The following is a 23,168-nucleotide window of genomic DNA, read 5'->3' as shown; positions in this document are numbered from 1 at the left end:
ACCAGCAATCCATCACTATTAGCTGTGTTTAGCCTAAACCAGGGGTTTTCAAAGAATGAGACTGGGCCTCCAAACAAGGCTTCCTCCCTGGATGCCTAGGCTATGATGGGATCATGATTATGTTATTTGATCCCATAGACACTCAACAGTTGAGCTAAGATAGCCTCATATTGCTGTTTGACATACTTCAGACTACACCAAATACATAAAAAGGTCTGCGAGGAGAAAGTATTTATTATTTTCTAACTCTGGGAAAATGGGCGAAACTGTCAAATTCAAACATAGTAATCTAGTAAGACTGGCGTCTTACTAGATTACTCTGCTGCTGCCATGGAAGGCAACCAATCGGAGGCAGAGAGTGGTTCACTACCGTAAATATCCTAAATAACAACATGCCACACAATTGCGAATGGCTGTGAAGTAGGTCATTTGACAGGGCACTTCAACATTTCTACAAAAAAATCTCAATTGCGCACTTATTGCTCCTGCGTGCTGCCGTGCCACTGGTTAACCCTTCGCGTGCCAGAGGTGGCACCTCAGGTTGCTGACCCCTGGTTTATAACATGATGAAGTAGCAGCTGAAGCTCTAAATATGGTATTCAGGACAGCCCTAATGTGTGTGTGTTTTATCAATTTAGTAAGGTCTTTTTTAGTTGTGACATCTCTCTGTTTCTGTCATTAACCAGAAGCCCATCAGAAGATGGTGAGAGAGGGGGAGGAACACATCCTGAGCATGAAGCGGCTGCTGGAGGATCAGGATCAGGATCTCAATCCGGATCTTGGAGCCTGTGGGTTTTCAAGCAGCCGCCCTGCCGCACAGCAGGTGAGACGACCTGAAGAACCCTGAATATACATTAGCATTTCTGTCTCCAGTTTGAAGTCCAGGAGGAAATCATGGACCATCAAACTATGGGATGAGCTTATCAAATTTCCTGCTTGGGAATATTTCATACAAACTGTAACCAATTAGACATTTTAAATTGAATAGAAATGTAATTAAACTTTTTTTTTTTAAATCAAAATCACCATAGCGACAAGGACACATTTTGAAAGCTATGCATGTTAAACTAGATCCTGGTCTTTGTTGCAGGTGTCCGGAGCCGAAACGACGGTCAGTCTGAATCCCGATCTTCCCCAGGACCTGCAGCAATCCTTTGGGTGTCCTGTCATCCGAAGGCGGCCCTCGAACCGCCTTAGCCTGAGCAGAAGGCAGTCTGTGGGCCTCAGACTGCTCTCCAACCCCACCTTCATCTATGAGACCGCCGCCACACCACAACCTCAGAAGCAGGAGAATGGCACAAGGGCTCCTCCCACACAAGCTCCCAGCTCCCAGACACCCTGTCATCCTTCTGTCCTGGCTGACAGGAGCTTCTGTCCCCAGGCAGGTCAGGGGCCTGTGGCGTTTGAGCAGTCGTACTCGACGCTCCAGACTCCTGCCTCCGTCTCCAGAGTGAATAACGACATTCTCTGCCTGGGAGATCGTGTTCAACCCAACAGTCTGTTGAAACCGCCGGCCGGCGGCTCCCAGCAACACGTCACCACCACAGATCAGTAAGTCACCTCTGCTCACACGCTTTCACAGTTTCCTCTTATAGAGCGCAACAGTCTCGTGACACCTCGGTTCCTGGAAGAGTATTTCCTCATTCATCTTCTAGGAAAGCACAAAAAATGTGGACCAAAGCAGCTCAGCAGGCAAAATAGAATACAAGGCGAAAAAAGGAGCTACTTGGAGTTTGAAAAGAATAATATATCATTTAATGAGAAGTAATTGTATCTGCGTACTGCAAAGAGTTACTAACCAGAATACATCTTCAATTTGATACGGGCAAACACAAATACGCAACGCGTTTCAACCGTTGGTCTTCGTCAGGCTGACGAAGACCAACGGTTGAAACTGGAACGGAGCAAATCACTAATCAGGTCCAGCTTGGCAAACATCTTGTCGATAAATATCCCTTTATAGAGCGCAGTGCATCATGTGTGTAATCGCCTACTGTGGCTAATGTTAGCGGCTAGCTAGCTATGTTACATGGCAGTAAAACGCCACTGAATGACCAAATTGATATACCGTAAATTCCGGACTATAAGGCGCACCGGTCTATAAGCCGCACCTTCAAAGGTGACTATTTTTTTCTTATATAAGCCGCACCGGACTATAAGCCGCGGGTGTTTTAATGGTATTTTTTGTTTTTTTTACAGTGCACACAGTGTCCGCGGTGTGGTGAAAAGAGGGCAAGAGAGGAAATTAAAACAGAAGTGGATTTATAGTTAGAAAGAGTGCTAAAGAAGAGAGAATTCCGTTTTTTATTTTTTTATTTTAGTTACTCACAGTACTATTGACCAGTCCAACTCAAAAGATATTCGGCAGTTTCACTTTGAGCTCTTGTTCCGCCGCTGTCCATCAATGGTTATGACGAGTCTCGCTGGGTACAGTACGCCAAAGCGATATCAATTGACTTTAACCTTTTCGATGATGCTGTTGTATGTTGCGCGTTTCTGTTGCACCAACGCGGAGAGGTCCTGCCGGACGAAAAAGCGCGTACCCTCCCAGGTGAGGGGCTTCTTCCCCGCAGCCTGGAGGATGAGTTGACGGTCGGGCCAGCGGAGTAGGCAGATGAAGATGGCCCTCGGTGGCAGGCCGGGGTCTGGACGTGGCCGAGGCGCCCGGTGTGCCCTGTCCACCTCTGGTGGTTTCTCGCCTTCCTTCAGGTCCAGGATGTAACACAGGATTTTGCCACGAAAGCGTCCATGTCACCAATCTCAGCTCCCTCTTTTACATTGATCAGGCGAATGTTATTTCTTTTACTCCTGCTGATTAAGTCATCAACCTGCGTGTGCAGCGTTTCGATGTTTTTGCATTTTATCCACTTTCGGACTCACTGTGTTGTTTTTGTCCTCCAGTGCGCTGATGCGCTTTTCCGCATTAGAAACTCTTCACGGTTGCATTATTTTCTTTAGTGAGTGAGTGGATGGACTTCTGCACGTTTTCAAACTTGTTTTCAAGCTGCTCAAACCTCTGAGCGATGTCGGACTTAATCAATAGTGTTTCACGTAGGGATGCACCGATATGAAAATTTTGGCCGATGCCGATAACCGATATTAACATTGCTGTTATGGCCGATAACCGATATTTACCGATGTCGATATGATCTGTATAAAACCACATTTTTATGATCATCACATTTTGTACATACTGAAAAACACTTGTTAACACTGAATTTGAAAAAGTTATGCATTTCTTTATCTGCAAAGCCTTTGGAAAAGCCCATAAATCATAGATTTACTGCATTATTTCATATCAATGTGAAGAATTTGGCTGATAATGATAACCGATATTAACATTGCAACATCTGACCGATACCGATTTGACCGATATGTTAAAAAATCGGCCGATACTGGCCGATACCGATATGATTGCCGATATATCGTGCATCCCTAGTTTCACGGAGTAAAAGTTTAGCCCAAGCCGTGTATCTCCAGCCTCCAGCAGGTGAGTCATTTCCTCATTCATGGCGGTGATTTCTTCGTCTTTTTCTTTCTGCTTACCTGTGTTGTGTTATGTTATGTTATGTTATGTTGTTAAAAGAGGGCAAGAGAGGAAATTAAAACAGAAGTGGATTTATAGTTAGAAAGAGTGCTAAAAAAGAGAGATTTTTTTTTTTGTTTGGAAAAAATCCATAGATAAGCCGCACCGTTATATAAGCCGCAGGGGCCAAAAAAGGCCAAAAAACGGGAAAAAAGCCGCGGCTTATAGTCCGGAATTTACGGTAACTTTGAACCATTTCGAGTAACACTGTTTCCATACGGATCACCAGCGTTAGTTTGTTGTTTATAACCATAACGTGGCTATATTTGTCACGTTCTCTATCTAACTCTGATACTCTGAAAATACTGGGAGGCGGGCCATCGATGATTTGATTTGACAGTTCTGGGCACTGGCGTTGGCCAATCCTGGCATGTTCCACCCCCAAATCGATTGTGTTCTGGCGCAAAGCGAGGACGAACAGGCTCTCTGAGTCGCGACTCGTGCGCCACTAACGTTATTTTAGAGCAGGGCAATAAATACAATATTCCTGGAACGCGAGTTTAACGAAACAGTTACATGTCCTCTGCATTCTACATCAAATAAAGACATTACTGTTTGTTTTATTTATATGTTACATACTTATTGGCCAAGTTATGTTCAAGTCAGCCAGGGTACAAGGGAGTATACTGCCCTACAAATCATAACCGCAGTAACTACGCCAACACTGAAACTGAGAAGAAAAAAGTGTAGTTACTGCAGTTTTGTCTGGTTTTTGGTTGGATTTCGTAGTTACTGCAACTTTTATACTCTGTTTTTTCAAATATAGAGCAAGACTGAACTTAGAAAATTTGTCACGTGATAAAAACAGATATCTAAAAGTTCAATTTTAATAATAACTCAATTTTGACCAAAATTGTAGTTACTGCGGTTTTGATTTGGAGGGCAGTATAGGCGGCCATCTTTTCAAATCAAGTAGAATACCGTTTTGGGAAATGGCAAGCTGCAAAAATAAGTCGTTAAACCAGAACTTGTACCCACAATTATTTGTACAGCGGGGCATTCAAAAATAAGGTGGATAGACTTTTTTTTTATTGAACCAACGTTTCGACACAGGTTGCATCTTCATCAGAGTCTCAGGACTCTGATGAAGACGCACCCTGCAACCCTCAATGTGTTTGAATGAATAATCGTAAAAAAAAATATATATATATATATATATATATATATTGTTTAAATTTAAAGTAAGATGGGGACATCTATGGGATCACATGATGTGTGGGACATGATGCTGTGTGTTTTTATAAATGTAGTTTTTAGTTGGCCTGAAATATCTAGTAAAATATATCTAGCCTGGACACAGCTTCCAGATGTAGCCTGTACACAGCTTCCAGATGTAGCCTGGACACAGCTTCCAGATGTAGCCTGTACACAGCTTCCAGATGTAGCCTGTACACAGCTTCCAGATGTAGCCTGGACACAGCTTCCAGATGTAGCCTGGACACAGCTTCCAGATGTAGCCTGTACACAGCTTCCAGATGTAGCCTGGACACAGCTTCCAGATGTAGCCTGGACACAGCTTCCAGATGTAGCCTGGACACAGCTTCCAGATGTAGCCTGGACACAGCTTCCAGATGTAGCCTGGACACAGCTTACACAGCTTCCTCCCATGAATGTTTTGGAGCTTAATAGGGAGTACCTGTTTTTTCCAGGGACGTATCTGCCAGCATGTCTGAAGAGCCTGAGGAGAAATTAGATGGTAAGCAACCACTACACAACCACTACACAACCACTACACAACCACTACACAACCACAGCACAACCACTACACAACCACTACACAACCACTACACAACCACTACACAACCACTGCACAACCACTGCACAACCACAGCACAACCACTACACAACCACTACACAACCACTACACAACCACAGCCTACTCATATCTTTTCACAGTTATTCAAAATCAAACTCCCACATTTATTTTCAATAACAATTTATAGTTCAGGGATTCTCACACACTCTACCAGATGGTGGCCAGATGACTTTACCTAGACCAAAAACCAACTACATATATATATATATATATATATATATATATATATATATATATATATACATACATACATACATACATACATACATACACACACACACACACAGGTCTATAGCCACTTGGAATTGTCTTCCATGCAACATTTGTTCCATTAAAGGGAGAGCTTGTTTTAAAAGGATGCTTAGAGCTCACTCACACACACACACACACTTACACTCACTCACACTATAACACACACACACACACACACACACACACACACACACACACACACACACACACGCGCACACACACACACACACACACACACACACACACACACACACACACATACACACACTTACCCTCACTCACACAAATACTGTAACTACGTTCTCACATCACTTTTCCATCCATGATTTGTTTTCTCTAGTATAAAGGAGCGTATATTGACCAAATGTTGTTATTTGTCTTACTGGCCACCTAGATAGCTTAGCTGACCATGCTAATGTTTGTCTTAGCTTAGATTTGTTGTTTATTCTGTCTTCTATTCTCTTACTTTGTGTTTTTGTATTTTAATTATTGTGTGTCATGTAATGTATATTTTGTCTTGGACCCCAGGAACACTAGCTGTCGCCTAGGTGGCTCCTTTTAATAAACAAATAAACAGCCCTATAAACACAGATTCTGCTGGATGTTTTCACACTCTGTCTCTCTCTCTCTCAGTGTCACAGGGTGGCACAGGTAACCTGTCTCACTCTCTGTGTCACAGGGTGGCACAGGTAACCTGTCTCACTCTCTCAGTGTCACAGGGTGGCACAGGTAACCTGTCTCACTCTGTCTCTCTCTCTCAGTGTCACAGGGTGGCACAGGTAACCTGTCTCACTCTGTCTCTCTCTCTCAGTGTCACAGGGTGGCACAGGTAACCTGTCTCTCTCTCTCAGTGTCACAGGGTGGCACAGGTAACCTGTCTCACTCTGTCTCTCTCTCTCTCTCCCTCAGTGTCACAGGGTGGCACAGGTAACCTGTCTCACTCTGTCTCTCTCTCTCTCTCCCTCAGTGTCACAGGGTGGCACAGGTAACCTGTCTCACTCTGTCTCTCTCTCTCTCTCCCTCAGTGTCACAGGGTGGCACAGGTAACCTGTCTCACTCTGTCTCTCTCTCTGTGTCACAGGGTGGCACAGGTAACCTGTCTCACTCTGTCTCTCTCTCTCTCTCCCTCAGTGTCACAGGGTGGCACAGGTAACCTGTCTCACTCTGTCTCTCTCTCTGTGTCACAGGGTGGCACAGGTAACCTGTCTCACTCTGTCTCTCTCTCTGTGTCACAGGGTGGCACAGGTAACCTGTCTCACTCTGTCTCTCCCTCAGTGTCACAGGGTGGCACAGGTAACCTGTCTCACTCTGTCTCTCTCTCTGTGTCACAGGGTGGCACAGGTAACCTGTCTCACTCTGTCTCTCTCTCAGTGTCACAGGGTGGCACAGGTAACCTGTCTCACTCTGTCTCTCTCTCTCTCAGTGTCACAGGGTGGCACAGGTAACCTGTCTCACTCTGTCTCTCTCCCTCTCTCTGTGTCACAGGGTGGCACAGGTAACCTGTCTCTGTCTCTCTCTCTCTCTCAGTGTCACAGGGTGGCACAGGTAACCTGTCTCACTCTGTCTCTCTCCCTCTCTCTGTGTCACAGGGTGGCACAGGTAACCTGTCTCACTCTGTCTCTCTCCCTCTCTCTGTGTCACAGGGTGGCACAGGTAACCTGTCTCACTCTGTCTCTCTCCCTCTCTCTGTGTCACAGGCTGGCACAGGTAACCTGTCTCACTATGTCTCTCTCTCTCTCAGTGTCACAGGGTGGCACAGGTAACCTGTCTCACTCTGTCTCTCTCTCTCAGTGTCACAGGGTGGCACAGGTAACCTGTCTCTGTCTCTCCCTCTCTCTCAGTGTCACAGGGTGGCACAGGTAACCTGTCTCTGTCTCTCTCTCTCTCTCTCTCAGTGTCACAGGGTGGCACAGGTAACCTGTCTCACTCTGTCTGTCTCTCTCTCTCAGTGTCACAGGCTGGCACAGGTAACCTGTCTCTGTCTCTCTCTCTCTCTCAGTGTCACAGGGTGGCACAGGTAACCTGTCTCACTCTGTCTGTCTCTCTCTCTCAGTGTCACAGGGTGGCACAGGTAACCTGTCTCACTCTGTCTCTCTCTCTCTCTCAGTGTCACAGGGTGGCACAGGTAACCTGTCTCACTCTGTCTCTCTCTCTCTCTCTGTGTCACAGGCTGGCACAGGTAACCTGTCTCACTATGTCTCTCTCTCTCTCAGTGTCACAGGGTGGCACAGGTAACCTGTCTCACTCTGTCTCTCTCTCTCTCTGTGTCACAGGGTGGCACAGGTAACCTGTCTCTGTCTCTCCCTCTCTCTCAGTGTCACAGGGTGGCACAGGTAACCTGTCTCACTCTGTCTCTCTCTCTCTCTCAGTGTCACAGGCTGGCACAGGTAACCTGTCTCACTATGTCTCTCTCTCTCAGTGTCACAGGGTGGCACAGGTAACCTGTCTCTGTCTCTCTCTCTCTCTCTCTCAGTGTCACAGGCTGGCACAGGTAACCTGTCTCACGTCACTCCTAACACTTCACTGGGATTGGTTTACGCCACACCATCAAGGGTGCTGCCATCACCCACTGTCAACACACGCGAGGCACTGGGTGAGTGCAGATCGACCACTTCTTTACATTGTGTAATAAGGGAGTTCTTTGTATTCATCTTTTATCTCAGGCCCTCTAAAATCCACTGCTTTTCTCAAATCTTCTCTGTCATGTTTATTTATTTATTTATTTTATTTATTTTATTTTTCATTTATTTATTTTTATTATATTTTTCCTGGAATCCCGGCTGTCATTGGTTCCATCCAGAACAATGCAGAACTTCTTGCCACAGACTTTGGTCAGGACCACAGTACATACTGTATGTCACAAACACTTAAATTCCAGTGGAAAATAAATAAATAATAATAATAATAAATAATTGCACCCTCTTTTCTGTTAGGGTCACTGTCGAAGACCATTTATCCAAAAACATTTGATGGGATAAATAAAGTACACAACTAAATGAGAAAGTGTTTGACTCGAATTGTCTTTATAATTCTGAAACACTTGACAGAAACCTCACAACACACAGCCAATGTTAATCATGGCAAAATACAGTTTGAACTGAGGCACGGAGCAGAATGCCCTATTCAGAGGACCAGAACCAAGGTAGTGGCCTGATGCTGTCATCTGCTGATGGTTTTGTCCCATCCAGGTGTGATCATGGACATGTTCAAGACCCCGACTTTCCTGGAAGAAGATCCGTTCAACAACATGTACCACGGTGCTGAGAAGGAGTCTGACTCTGGCTGCCCCAGAAATGGTAACTAACTGTTATCCCTTTTGGATGTGGAAAGGGTCTGAGGCTAGTAAAAGTCATTGAAAATGTAGTCGCTGCCCCCCCCCACCCTCTGCCCTATCTGGGGAGAGCCGTACACACACACGTTTCCTCTGATACATGTGCAGTTGCCAGACGCTTCTTTTCACCTGACAGCGGGGAGCTTCACCGGCAGGACGTCGCACGTGGGACGATCACGCTATTCCCACCAGTTCCCTTCCGCCCCGAACAGGCACCCCCCCGACCGACCAGAGGAGTCGCTACTAGTACAGTGACCAGGACACATACCCTCTTTCCGGCTTCCGACCCGCAGACACAGCCAATGGGGCCTGTATGGATGCCCGACCAAGCCGGAGGTAACAGCGGGGGCGCGAACCTGCGACCCTCGTGTTGGTAGGCAGGCAATCTACCGCTACACTCCCCGGACGCCCTGTTTCCCATCCTGTTAACCTCACCCTTCTGTCTCTTTCCATCATGTGAAGCAGCGACCTGTTCGTTCACCAAACCTCCTGCCACTACAGTCCCATTCACCATCTTCCAGGACGACAAGCAGAACCACAGGTAAACATGGATTCCAGAACCATTCAGCCAACCAACCACATAGATTTTGTGCATGCTTTTGTGATTCCGAGGGTTTGAATTGATAATGGTTTCCTCCCTGCAGGCCAAAGTTGTGATTATGAAAAATGGATGCAATTATTTTCTGTGTTGTCCAGTGCAGGCACTTAATCTCACTGGGAGCACCCGTGTTTAAAATGTATTCCAACAAAAAAAATATGATGTCATCATTATGTTATGATGAAATTTGAAATTGAGTGTTGTCACATTACAAGTAGACCAATAATAGCCCTGTTGCTTTGCATTTGTCTTAGTCTGTCCAGTGCTGCTGCTGCTGCTCCCCCTGTGGCTGAGATGGCCAAACCCGTCAGGCCTCTGGCTGTGTCTCAGCCACACAAGCCTAATGTAAGTACAGCATTGCTGAAACCATTCATCCATTAGCCGAGTGCCAGAAAATGCATCATTTATCGTTTAGATAATCGTGTCGATGCAGAGTTTCAGGCAAGCGACATGAGACAAAAGGGTCTGTTTAGAATCAATTAAAGTAAGAGTTCATAGAATCCCGCAAGGATCTATTTCCGGCCCAATCCTGTTCACCCTATACATAAATAATATTTACTCCCCCTCCGGTCACAGTTTTGTCCACTATTACGCTGACAATACAATTCTATATTCTAATTCTGCACAGGCCGCTGCAAGTCTACAGGCTGCTTTTGACACCTTCCAACGTTCTCCGCTTGATCTTAAATTCAAAGAAGACGAAATGGATGTTATTCTCAAGATCCCCTACTCCCAGCAACAATATTTATATCCGTACAATTCAGGGCGAACAGATAGATCAAGTTAATTCCTATAAATACCTCGGCATCTGGCTGGACTCCAAACTCTCCTTTCACACTCATGTAGAATACCTTACAAAAAAGCTGAGAATAAAAATAGGTTTTCTGTATAGGAACAAATCCTGTCTCTCACTTTCTACTAGAAAATCTTTAGTTCGTTCACTAATAATGTCGGTTTTCCATTATGGAGACATTTTATATATGTACGCCTCACCCTCCATTTTGAAGCCGCTAGACGCAGTATACCACAGTGCTCTGCGTTTCATCACAGGTGACGGCTTTCGTACACATCATTGCACTTTATATAATAAGGTGGGTTGGCCCTCCCTGACGGTTGGAAGAGAGCAACACTGCTTATTGTTCATCTATAAAGCTCTAAAGGTGCGTTCACACCGACCTATTAAAGTTTGTCGCTGGCGTCGAGTTTACATACAAAGTCAATGCAAACGAGCGATTGAGCGTATATTCGCCTGGGAGAATAATCGCTGGGCGTCCGAGCGGCAGAGACAGAGTGATAGGGAGAAAATACGCTCGTCCCTCAAGATGAAATATTCCAACTTGAGCGAAAATACGCTGGCATCAGTCGCTCGCTGTTCAATGCTGATTGGCTGCCGTGTGAGAGCGAGTCAAGGATCACTGTGGCTTGGAACAAACCGCTGGTTTATTGTGTGGCAACAAACCGCATTGACAGGCTGACAGCTGACATGAAATGAAGTCTGTACTACCGGTATGCAGCTCGCATTAGGAGCACGCTGATAGGCTTAGCTTGTAAACAATGACGGTGGCTCGTAGTGGACAAACATCATGACATTGCGTAACGTTATATCCCCCACATGTGTGCCTGTTGATGAGCGATTTAAACAGAGCGACAGAGCGATTCCAAAGGGTTGACTTGAGCGACAGAGCGAAAAATAAATATCTCGGTGTGAACACAGCTTAACCGGAAAGCTCCCCTTGTACCTGTCCTCACTCCTCACCCATATCAACATAAGTCATCAAACACGCTCACGTTCTAACATCAGACTGTTTACTCTGCGTGTGAGGTCGGAGCAAGGCAAGACTGCCTTTTCTTATTATGCCTCAGACAAATGGAACAGTCTTCAGAACACACTGAAATTGGACCACTTTGTCTCCTTTGAAGCCTTCAAAGCGCTCTCACAGACCACTCTACAGGAGGAATGCTCGTGTTTTACCTAATGTTTTCTCAGCAGGGACTTTTTATTGTATTTGCTTGTGTTATATATTATTGTACTTAATTACCCATCCCTAGCTGCTTGATTGTGAATTTTGTAATCTTGTCTGTCTGTAACTCCTGTATATGTTCTTTTGTAACAGGGCGCTCTTGGAAATGAGCGCTCGCTCTCAAGTGCTTCCCTGTATAAATAAAGGCTAAATAAAAAATAAAATAAAAATAACAGCTGTAGACACACACACATAGATATATGCATTGTATAATATATAATGCATTGTTGTGCTGTGTGTGTTTATCAGGAGACTGGTCTATGTAATGCATTGTGCTGTGTGTGTTTATCAGGAGACTGGTCCGGAGCTGGTACCAGATGAAAGCACCATGATGTGGGGTGCTCGTTACAACTCCCTTCACTCGCTGGCTTCCTGCCCCAACAGCACCACAGACTTCGCCATGTCGGCCCAGATGGTCTCCACCCCGTTCACAGGCACATTTCCTGTCTTCACTTCTCACGACGAGGACCAAGGTAGCTACTGGCTTACCAACTACATTCAACTTCCTGCTCATATCCTCCATGTTCACTGTAGGACTCTACAATTAAGCAGAACTTTCAGTTATAACAACAAACAACAAAGTCGCATAAGGCAATTAAAGCCAGGTGAACACTTAGTTAACAAACGTAACGGCTAACGGCTAGTTAACGGCGGAGGGTAATTACTGTAAATATTGTTTATACGTCACTCCTCAGAAATTATAATGTCTGACGTCATCACCCGTTTTGACCAAAAGCTTATTCTTAGGACTTTGAGCCCAAAATAAGGTTATTTGTCACTAAAATACACATGAGAACAATGTGGCTAATCAGTAGACCAGGGCAAAATCCAGCAACACATGAAATATTGTTACGGCCCAGCTCAGTGGCCTTGTGGTCTGAGTGTCCGCCCTGAGACTGGGAGGTTGTGAGTTCAATCCCCGGCCGAGTCATACCAAAGACTATAAAAATGGGACCCATTTGCCTCCCTCCTTGGCACTCAGCATCAAAGGGTTGGAATTGGGGGGTTAGATCACCATGTGATTCCCGAGCACGGCGCACGCCGCCGCTCACCGCTCCCCCAGGGGATGGGTCAAATGCGGAGAACAAATTTCACACATTGTGTGACAATCAGTGGGACTTTACCTAAATATCTTACAAATGACAACATACACTGGAGGGGGGCTTTTAGGCAGGTAAGTTCAGTATCTGTAAAGCATGGAGAATTCAGATTCGCATCTGTGGTTTAGCCTTTAAAAGATTGTTTGTTCAAATTGTTTATCTCATTTTGGATTGAAAGTATTTATTTGTAGTTTATTTTTTCTGTGTCCAGAGAACGGCTGTGCTACTGAGGACAACCCTTATACCAAACGACAATCCCAAAAACTCAGGTAACAAATCTGTCCCCCACTGAGTGGTGCTAATGTGACTGGTTACTGTTTATAGTAGTTTGTCCCAGTGTCGTTTTGATGATCCAAACATGCCAGGATGCATAAAGTAACGCTTCTGAAACACAATTTTCACGTCCAAAACCAGAGATGATGCAGATTTAAATAAATACATCCTCAGGAGGCTTATCACAGCCTTCTTTATGCTAAGTGTGTTGTTAGGGCTGGCCCTGTCAATTTGGATATTTGTTCATCAGGCTGACATTTAAACGTACATTTTGGATTCTAATAGTTTAACGTTATTTTGAGCAAATATGTCTCATCATTGAGAATGAGTATTTGAGTGATCGTTTCCAAGTATTTCAAGACTGTAACTGACATTCATGTCAGTCCTAAAGTGTAGACATACAGCAATACTATCCCATAAAATTCAATCTTTATTGACATCAGTTTTTCTCTTATTTGTCATTGTCCAGCCCCATCGTAGAGCAGAGCTCTGACGACACGCTCTCTGAAACAGCATTGGGCCAATTGAGAATCCAAGGCTCCGCTGAGCAAGGTACCATCATCTATGAGGGTCTCAGCCTGGTAGCCTCCTCCGTCACTGTGGTGCAGCCTCCGCCTCCCGCCACGCTGTCCTTCAGAGACCAGACACTGGCTCACACCGAACCCTCCGTCCCCAGGATCGCAGGACCCAGCTGGGGTGTGCTCTTGGACACGAGTCCAGAGAGGTCTCCCAAACCGGCCTCACCACTCTCACAGAAACCTGAAACATCAGTCAAACCCAAAAGCCAAAGGTTTGCCGTCTTTAACGATTTCTTGCGACTTGCGAACCCAGAACGAGACCAGACGCCCGACGTTCCCATGAGCCCAGAGTCTGGAGCTCCAGGACCGGAGTGGCTGGGGATGCAAAGCCCCAAAGTCGTGTCCGAGCCGGACCTCGATGCCTTTTTGAGTCCACATCGAGGCGAGAGAGCGGAGGCGTTTCCTCAGAAGAGCCTGAATGTCTCCATGAGCACGGAACAAGCACCGTTCTGTTCCGACGTGCCCATGAGCCCCGCGCAGCGGGCGTGTTTCGAGGCCGCGGACGAATCGATGAGTGCAGACATGACCATGAGTCCAGACAGAGGGCTGAGGATGAGTGAAGACATGGCCATGAGTCCAGACAGAGGGCTGAGGATGAGTGAAGACATGGCCATGAGTCCAGACAGAGGGCTGAGGATGAGTCCAGCAGCAGCCAGCTCAGCCCCTGCTCAGCTGGTTTCAGATCCCTGGGACAATGAGTTGATAGCCGCTCTGCTTTCTAAACTGAGCCCCCCTCTTAGCACTCACCCAAGCTACACTACCTGGCAGTGTAACGTCCCCCGCTTCACCGCCAAGAACACCATCACCATGGGTAAGGAGAAGTTTTTACTGTCGTGTTTGTTGCTGCAACCTTTAGCCTTTGACTCTGTTGCAACTTGCTGTATTGCTTTGTTCTTTTTCACACACACACACACACACACACACACACACACACACACACACACACAAATCTGCCCTGATACACACATGCAGGAATGCAAACTAGTCGCCTTTTGGTGCCAGTCACCTTTTTCATCCCAAAATAGTACGCTTGAATGAATGATTTTTAGTTGTTTTCTGTCACCTTTTTCACTGTCCGTGAGTTTGCATTGGTGCATATGGCTACACATGCTTTTTAGTGGTTTTGTGTCTGCCCTGGTAGATCTGTCACCTTTTTCTCCATGAGTTTGCATCTCTGTCATTTGGATGTTGTTGTTTTTTAAGTACATTTCAGTGCCAGGGCTTGTAGGGCCTGGCTCCTCCCACAACAGAAATGTTTGCACTGATGGACCTGTCTGACTGTAAGCTGGTGTTTTGGGTGTGTGCTAACTGCTAAGTTGAAACTGCCTGACTGCTAACAGGAAAGGCGTCTTTACGAGTCGACGGCCTGCTGGGAGAAGGAGCCTTCGCCAGTGTCTTCCAGGCCACTGACCCCATGACATCAGAGAAGGTGGTTTTAAAGGTAAGATGTGATGACATCAGAGAAGGTGGTTTTAAAGGTAAGATGTGATGACATCAGAGAAGGTGGTTTTAAAGGTAAGATGGGAATATCGGTTGGCTCAGATTTAAAGCTTTTTATTGGGACACATCGATATATCAGCAGACTCGCTATCTGCCTGTTATCAGCTTTTAAAAGCAATAGCAGTATCGCTCAACTATTTTTTACTGCCGATACAGTATGTGGCCAATTATGAAATTAGCATTTTTGTGTGTAATTTAATAGAACTGTCAGATTGGTAACAGAATAAAACTAACGTGGTATTTGGTTTAAAACAACAAAACGATGATCTGAAGATGGGTTTTGCAGCTGCCTTTATACTAAGATTCTTACCCAAAATGAATCCTTATCAGCCTATAACGGTACCCCCATAAGCTCCACCCACTTCAGTCTGACAGATATGTAGGACAAATCAAGGAGCTAGTGTGCCGTCACGTGACAGTCGTGCCATCATTGTTCATTGTCATAGTCTGAAAAGCAGTTTGGCTGGTAAAATGGTGAAAACATTTTTGCATTTATTTTACCTGCCACTATAGGCAAAAAAGCTAGTTTCCTCCCCCAAGCTCACACTGAGTGCCTGCATGTCACTGTGTGTTCTCTTGTCGTCTGGGCATCGTAGGTCCAGAAGCCAGCCAGTCCCTGGGAGTTTTATATCCACACCCAGCTGGACACTCGCATGCCACCTGACGTCCGCCATCTCTACAGCCAGATCCACTCCGCTCACGTCTTCCACGACGGCAGCGTGTTAGTGGGCAAGCTTTACAACTGTGGCACTCTGCTGGTAGGTTCACATGTACTGATCACTTCACACTGTTAACTGGAGACGTCCTGAATGTATCACAATCAACTCAAAGTACCATATTAAGCAACCAGCTATAGCACACATGGGCAAAATACGGCCCTTGCAAAAAAAAAAAAATCTTTTTCTTTTACACAGTGCACCTGAACGCAACATGCAAGATACCCGCTGAATAAGTGTCCAAATGTTCATGTCATATTCTGGCCAATACTCCACTTCTGTTATAGCAGTTCAGTCTGGAATATGGAATATCTTTCAATAATCTTTATGACTAAAAGGCTACATTGAAGTAGAAATTTAAATAACTCAAATAACTCATTGGTTTTGGATTTATTTAGCTTCAAGACTGCATTTTTGTTCGTGTGACCCTCAACACAGGCTTTGATCATCCCGGGACACTTACTGATACTTATGCTTAAATTAACCCACTCATATTCTGATTTATTTCAAGAAAAACATTTCAGCTAGTGGAAATTCTAATTGGCTGGTAACTTTAAAATCTAGCAGCCATATTGGCAGGTGGTCAAAAAAGTTAATTTCAAGCCCTGAGAGCAGGTGGTGACATAGGAGTGAGTGAGAAAAGGATCAAATATTGGTGGTTAAGACTGAATAATGACATCACAACTGTTAATTTAAAATGAGTTATTCCTCTAAACCTGGCTTCAAATGCACCAAATTTTTCGCGCTGCATAAATCAGCAAAATTGTAGCGAGGACATTTTTTGTGGCCCTCTCTATCATCAAAGTTACCCATCCATAACCGTTATGGCATGACAATATTTGTTCGGCCCCCGGGAACAATCTGGGTTTCTCATGTGGCCCCCATGAAAAATAATTGCCCACCCCTGTTCTATAGTGTCCCAAATGAAAGCAAGAAGCAGCTGAAACTTCCTTTTCTTTTTTACTAAGCATAATACACCTGACATGCCTTCAGTTAAAGCGACACAATTATGGCTAAAATGGTAAGTCCATGATGTATGATCACAATTGTTAATCAAGATTATTAGTCTCCATGTTTTTGAGTAATGAAATTATATTACAGCACCTTTGCCATTAACATCTTGACTATTTTCAACTATAATGGGCAGATTATACACACAATTAATTGTGCAACACTGACTTCAGCAATGATGTAAATCCCCAGAATGAGAAATCTGACGTTTATTAGACATATTGACCACAAGCACAGATTTGACAGCTCTGCACTCAGAAAATACGATTGACCCTGCCTTTTGAAGCTCGTACAAAGCCGGTCCAGTGTGCAGAGCCGCTGTATGTGACTTACACGCTGTGACTCCGCCCACCAGACTGTATGTGACTTACACGCTGTGACTCCGCCCACCAGCACGCTGTATGTGACTTGCACGCTGTGACTCCGCCCACCAGACTATGTGACTTACACGCTGTGACTCCGCCCACCAGACTGTGTGACTTACATGCTGTGACTCCGCCCACCAGACTGTATGTGACTTACACGCTGTGACTCCGCCCACTAGCACACTGTATGTGACTTACACTCTGTGACTCCGCCCACCAGACTGTATGTGACTTACACGCTGTGACTCCGCCCACCAGCACGCTGTATGTGACTTACACGCTGTGACTCCGCCCACCAGCACACTGTATGTGACTTACACGCTGTGACTCCGCCCACCAGCACGCTGTATGTGACTTACACGCTGTGACTCCGCCCACCAGCACACTGTATGTGACTTACACGCTGTGACTCCGCCCACCAGCACGCTGTATGTGACTTACACGCTGTGACTCCGCCCACCAGCACGCTGTATGTGACTTACACGCTGTGACTCCGCCCACCAGACTATGTGACTTACATGCTGTGACTCCGCCCACTAGCACACTGTATGTGACTTACACGCTGTGACTCCGCCCACCAGACTGTATGTGACTTACACGCTGTGACTCCGCCCACCAGCACGCTGTATGTGACTTACACGCTGTGACTCCGCCCACCAGACTGTATGTGACTTACATGCTGTGACTCCGCCCACTAGTACGCTGTATGTGACTTACACGCTGTGACTCCGCCCACCATGTATGTGACTTACATGCTGTGACTCCACCCACCAGACTGTATGTGACTTACACGCTGTGACTCCGCCCACCAGCACACTGTATGTGACTTACACGCTGTGACTCCGCCCACCAGCATGCTGTATGTGACTTACACGCTGTGACTCCACCCACCAGACTATGTGACTTACACGCTGTGACTCCGCCCACCAGCACGCTGTATGTGACTTACACGCTGTGACTCTGCCCACCAGAACGCTGTATGTGACTTACACGCTGTGACTCTGCCCACCAGAACGCTGTATGTGACTTACATGCTGTGACTCCGCCCACCAGCACACTGTATGTGACTTACACGCTGTGACTCCGCCCACCAGCACGCTGTATGTGACTTACATGCTGTGACTCCGCCCACCAGCACGCTGTATGTGACTTACACGCTGTGACTCTGCCCACCAGAACGCTGTATGTGACTTACACGCTGTGACTCTGCCCACCAGAACGCTGTATGTGACTTACATGCTGTGACTCCGCCCACCAGCACACTGTATGTGACTTACACGCTGTGACTCCGCCCACCAGCACGCTGTATGTGACTTACATGCTGTGACTCCGCCCACCAGCACGCTGTATGTGACTTACATGCTGTGACTCCGCCCACCAGCATGCTGTATGTGACTTACACGCTGTGACTCCGCCCACCAGCACGCTGTATGTGACTTACACGCTGTGACTCCGCCCACCAGCACACTGTATGTGACTTACACGCTGTGACTCCGCCCACCAGAACGCAGTGAACATGTACAAGAAGCTGAGTGAGAAGATGATGCCCCAGCCCCTTGTCATGTACTTCACCATCTGCATCCTGCACATGGTGGAGCAGCTGCACCACATCCACATCGTCCACGCCGACATCAAGCCTGACAACTTCCTGCTGGGAGAGAGGTACAAATCATTTAGTACCGTTCTGAAAGACACCAAGCACTGTAAAACACATCGCCCTTAAGTCAATTTAAGGGAGACGAAACTGAAGTTATAAGATCTATCTGCTGCATCCTGAACTAGTCACGGGTAAGGAAGCGAAATCGCTCCAGACAACATCAATTTTATCATTTCATTCATGTCACTGAGAAGACAAACTTGTTCAAAGGTCTGAAATTGTATGGAAAATGAATGTAAGTCTTTCAGCAGTCTAAAGCCCCCCCTCCAGTGTATTTAGTCATTTCTAAGATATTTCATGTGTTACTGGGTTTTTCCCTGATCTCTTGATTAGCCACAGGGTTCGCCAGTGTATTTTGTTGACGTATAACCTTATCTTGGGCTCAAAGTCCTAAAAATAAGCTGTTGGTAAAAATGGGTGATGACGTCAGACATTATGGTTGTCTAACGACTGACGTATGATATTCAGATAATACATTACAGTATGGAGTTACATTAAAAAGCTGGCGTTCGCCTCTGGCATTAGCTAGCTGTTAGCTGTGAGCTACATTAGTTACATGGCAGTAAAACGCCACTAAATGATCAGTTTGAACTGAACTCTCAACCAGTTCGAGTCACGCTCTTTCCATAAAGCCCCCCAGCTTTATGCTGGCTAGTTGTTGATAACAATATTGTGGCCTTTTTTTTTTTTTTTTCACCATGCGGGAAACTGTCATGGCGGAATAACTGTTTCCGGTATCTCCGCTCTGGACCAGACAAAGAGTTGAACAAAGAGAGAACAGACACACACAGAGAACAGCACTGTAGTTATTGGGCTGCACAAGTTGCAAAGAAACACGTCTCTGCTCATCAGACCTAAGACGGCTTGACTGTCTGGTGGTGTTTCAGGTTCCTGGCGAACAGGAGTTGTGATGTGGAGGACCTGCAGCACGGCCTGGCACTGGTGGACTGGGGCCAGAGCATCGACATGGACCTGTTCCAAGAAGGCACTGCTTTCAGTGCAAAGTGTCAGACCTCCGGCTTCCAGTGCACAGAGATGCTCAGCAACCGGCGCTGGAACTACCAGGTGCACATGGCTTTACTGTAACCTCAGCTGCTATCATTATTACATTATATGTACCGGTAGATTTGTTATATTAACAACAATAATTCAATGTTACAAATTGAATATTAATAGCTCCAATATGTAGGAATCTGTTTGGCAGCAACTGATTCGCTGGGGGGGGGAATAGCTCCAAATGTTGTTGTCACAACATTTATTGACACAAGTCGCTAATTGTGCCACTATTCAAGCTAGCTAGTGATAAACACATTTCACTTCCTATATGTTCTTCACAATAGTTTGCAAGAGGAAAGCTTTTAATATGAAGGAGCTACAGTAGGAACAGTTACAGTACATCCAGGTGGTGCAGTAACAGGCGAGGCGTTCAGGGTGCTGAGTGGGAATGATCCAAATGATTTCAAAGCTGGTATATTAAGGTAGAATGTACATTTCAGACGGACTACTTTGGAGTTGCAGCGACTGTGTACTGCATGCTGTTTGGGCACTACATGAAGGTCAAGCAGGAGGACGGCAGGTGGACGAGCGGCAATGCGTTCAGAAGGTAATTCCTCCAGAGATATTTCACTCTGGCAAGCAACATGTCTATTGGAGGCCAGTGGCAAAACAAAGCTTGTTTAGTGGATGCAGTGCACGGCAGAGATGCTCACAAGTCATTTTTTGCAAGTCCAAGTCAAGTCTTAAAGGAACACTCTGCCCATTTTCAACCAGCTTTGTATCATTAGAACATCAGTAGTATATCAGAAAACTGTAAACGGTTTTGAAGTCTGTCATTTAATTTGACAGTTATTGAGTGTTAAAGTGTGGACCAGTGACATCACTGGTCCACACTAACTCAAAATAATAACTCATTAACTCAAATCAACTCTCAATAACTGTCAAATTAAATGACCGACTTCAAAACCGTTTACAGTTTTCTGATATACTACTGATGTTCTAATGATACAAAGCTGGTTGAAAATGGGCGGAGTTTTCCTTTAAGTCTTTTATGGATGAGCGTTCTATCATCTGCTGGATGCCATCCGGTCTGCTTTGAACACTGCATAGATAAAACAAAGGAATTCAAAGCATCTACTGTATTATCCTCACTGCTTATCTATTAGCATACAGTATCAGCATTGATTGGATGACATCAGTATAGATTTGTCAGTATAGAATTAGATTTATAGATGTTAATGCACAATAAAAAAAAAAAAAGATTGTTCACAAGTCCCAAAACTCAAGTCCAAGTCAAGTCTCAAGTCTTTGAGGACGAGTCTCAAGTCAAGTCTCAAGACACTGTGAGTGAGACTTAAGTGCGACTCAAGTCCAAGTCCCCATCTCTGCACGGGGTGCCGAGGCAGGAGGGGCATGTGTGCAATTCAGGCTGCGATCTTGGTCAATAGTAACTGGACCAATTTGAAAATAGTCCTCAGAATTCAGTTAGGTTTTGCTGTCTCCTGGGGCCACCAGCCTGAGAAAATGATATGATGCAGAACAGCTAAGGAGCTTATGTCTGTGTATTGTTAACCCCTGGTGAACAGAATAGCTAAGGAGCTTATGCCTGTGTATTGTTAACCCCTGGTGAACAGAATCCTGCACGCCGAGATGTGGCTGCAGCTGCTGGAGACACTGCTCAACGTGCCGGCCTGCGGCCCCCCACCCCGAATGCTCCAGGACCTGCGCCACATGCTGACCACTGCCCTGCAGCCCTACAGCAGCAAGCTGCCCGGTTTGAAGTCCCGCCTGACTGTGCTGCTGCTGGAGAACCGGACCAGGACATGAACGTTTTATGATGTTTATAGATGTTTTATTTTGTTCAATTTGTGATATTTGATTTCTGCGGCAATATCATTTCTTTCCAGGGCGTTTTAACTCATTTAGTTTTGTTCAATTTCCTAAATAGTTATTAGAGGTTTATGTTTTCCACATGTTCAATCAGTTTGTTTTGCCTTGTTTTTTTTTATACTGGATCTTAAATTTGTCTTGCTTCCAGGTAGCAATAAAAAAATTCTGTACTTTCACAGAACCTCTCCCTCTGTCTCGCTCTCTCCCCTCTGCTCTCAACCACAAATAATTTTAGTTTTCAAGAGTTCAACAGTGACAATTTTCACTCTTCTCAAGAGTTCAGGTGTTTTGTGGGGGAAGCTGCAGTGGACCCCCCCACCCCCAGACCTGTCGGGGGTGGTCGGTCCACCGATTTAAATAAAATAAAATAAAAACACCCGGGATCACTCCCAAGCCCGTAGGAGGAAGCCGGTCTGATGTAGGTTGGTGTATTTATTTATTCTCTCTTCAGTTTAGTTCTCCATTCACCCCCCTCAAAACCCCGACCTCCCGGGCGCGCCCCCGAGCCAGGCAGCCACACCCTGGCCCAGCCCACGTGCGAGAACAACACCCACCGCCCATCTGACAGGAGCTCATAGATGATATGTCATTGTAAATAAAGTTGTCAGCGGTTTGGGGTGAACATGGCCCAATTAGAGATTCACAATAAAGTTTTGTTAAGGTTATATATTATATATATATATATATATATATATATAATCATGCACTTTTAATTAAAGATTAACAGCAGACAGCAAACAAATCTCAAATCTTGCTGTTCAGATATCTTCACTCAAATGTATGTTTTTCCCCACTATACAAAACATGTATGTGCAGTGGGTGTGTTGTAGACAGTGAAGTGAAACCTCTCCGCTCCTCTCCTCTCATGTCGTCTTGTCAGTCATGTCCAGACCTGCAGCTGCTGTCTCCTGCATATTTCTCCCTACTACACCGTGTCATGAGCCTCCAGGTTTCCCCAGCCAGGCTCCACTACAGCACATCAGGAATGTTTCACCTTTTGAAACCTATGGAAAGCTGCTCCACTGCTGTGCTGCCTTCAGGGGAAGCATCCCAGCTCAAAATTAGCAGATGGAATGGCTGAAGATGAGACTTGATGTTGGATTTGATTCCTGTGGGAAATTACATTGTATCAAAAGTAGGCCTGTGCACATCCCACCTTCAGCCAGGTGCAGGGCAAAAGGCGTGATATTCAGTAGGAGAGAATGAATGTCCGCACACGGGTTAAGCTCCCATAATTTAATAATTGAAATAGCGCAACGTTTCGACCCCACACGGGTCTTCTTCAGGCAATCAATCAACAAAGCACAGACAGGAAAAAGGCAGTTAATATAGCTGTTCAGGTGATTAGTTAATGGTAAACTCCTGCCCATCAGCTGATCCGGCCTGTACAACAATTTGTTTATAAAATTGGTTTAAAACCCCAAGAAAGGGGCATAGGCTACATTCAACATATCACAATATGAAAGTTTAATAATACA

The 23,168-nt window shown here is 45.5% G+C and overlaps 1 protein-coding gene across 1 annotated transcript in view; it reads left to right on the top strand.

Annotated features, from left to right (window-relative positions):
• Positions 1-21,627, top strand: part of bub1 (BUB1 mitotic checkpoint serine/threonine kinase) — a gene marked incomplete at its 3' end in the record, with an annotated part of 28,173 nt that extends 6,546 nt beyond the window's left edge. The window contains exons 6-21 of the mRNA XM_083642841.1: positions 687-823; positions 1,091-1,534; positions 5,216-5,282; positions 8,128-8,247; positions 8,843-8,950; positions 9,448-9,526; positions 9,838-9,928; positions 11,897-12,077; positions 12,916-12,973; positions 13,447-14,366; positions 14,896-14,996; positions 15,652-15,813; positions 18,652-18,809; positions 19,692-19,869; positions 20,301-20,407; positions 21,435-21,627. Of these exons, the coding sequence (XP_083498967.1) occupies positions 687-823; positions 1,091-1,534; positions 5,216-5,282; positions 8,128-8,247; positions 8,843-8,950; positions 9,448-9,526; positions 9,838-9,928; positions 11,897-12,077; positions 12,916-12,973; positions 13,447-14,366; positions 14,896-14,996; positions 15,652-15,813; positions 18,652-18,809; positions 19,692-19,869; positions 20,301-20,407; positions 21,435-21,627 (3,104 nt within the window). The remainder of the gene's footprint in view (positions 1-686; positions 824-1,090; positions 1,535-5,215; positions 5,283-8,127; positions 8,248-8,842; positions 8,951-9,447; positions 9,527-9,837; positions 9,929-11,896; positions 12,078-12,915; positions 12,974-13,446; positions 14,367-14,895; positions 14,997-15,651; positions 15,814-18,651; positions 18,810-19,691; positions 19,870-20,300; positions 20,408-21,434) is intronic.
• Positions 21,628-23,168: the final 1,541 nt, after the last annotated feature.

The sequence above is a fragment of the Poromitra crassiceps genome, assembly GCF_964638095.1.
Source record: "Poromitra crassiceps genome assembly, chromosome: 9".
In the NCBI taxonomy this organism is placed as follows: domain Eukaryota; kingdom Metazoa; phylum Chordata; class Actinopteri; order Beryciformes; family Melamphaidae; genus Poromitra; species Poromitra crassiceps.
The sequence above is the reverse complement of the archived record's forward strand: the minus strand, read 5'-3'. Positions and strand labels throughout refer to the sequence as shown.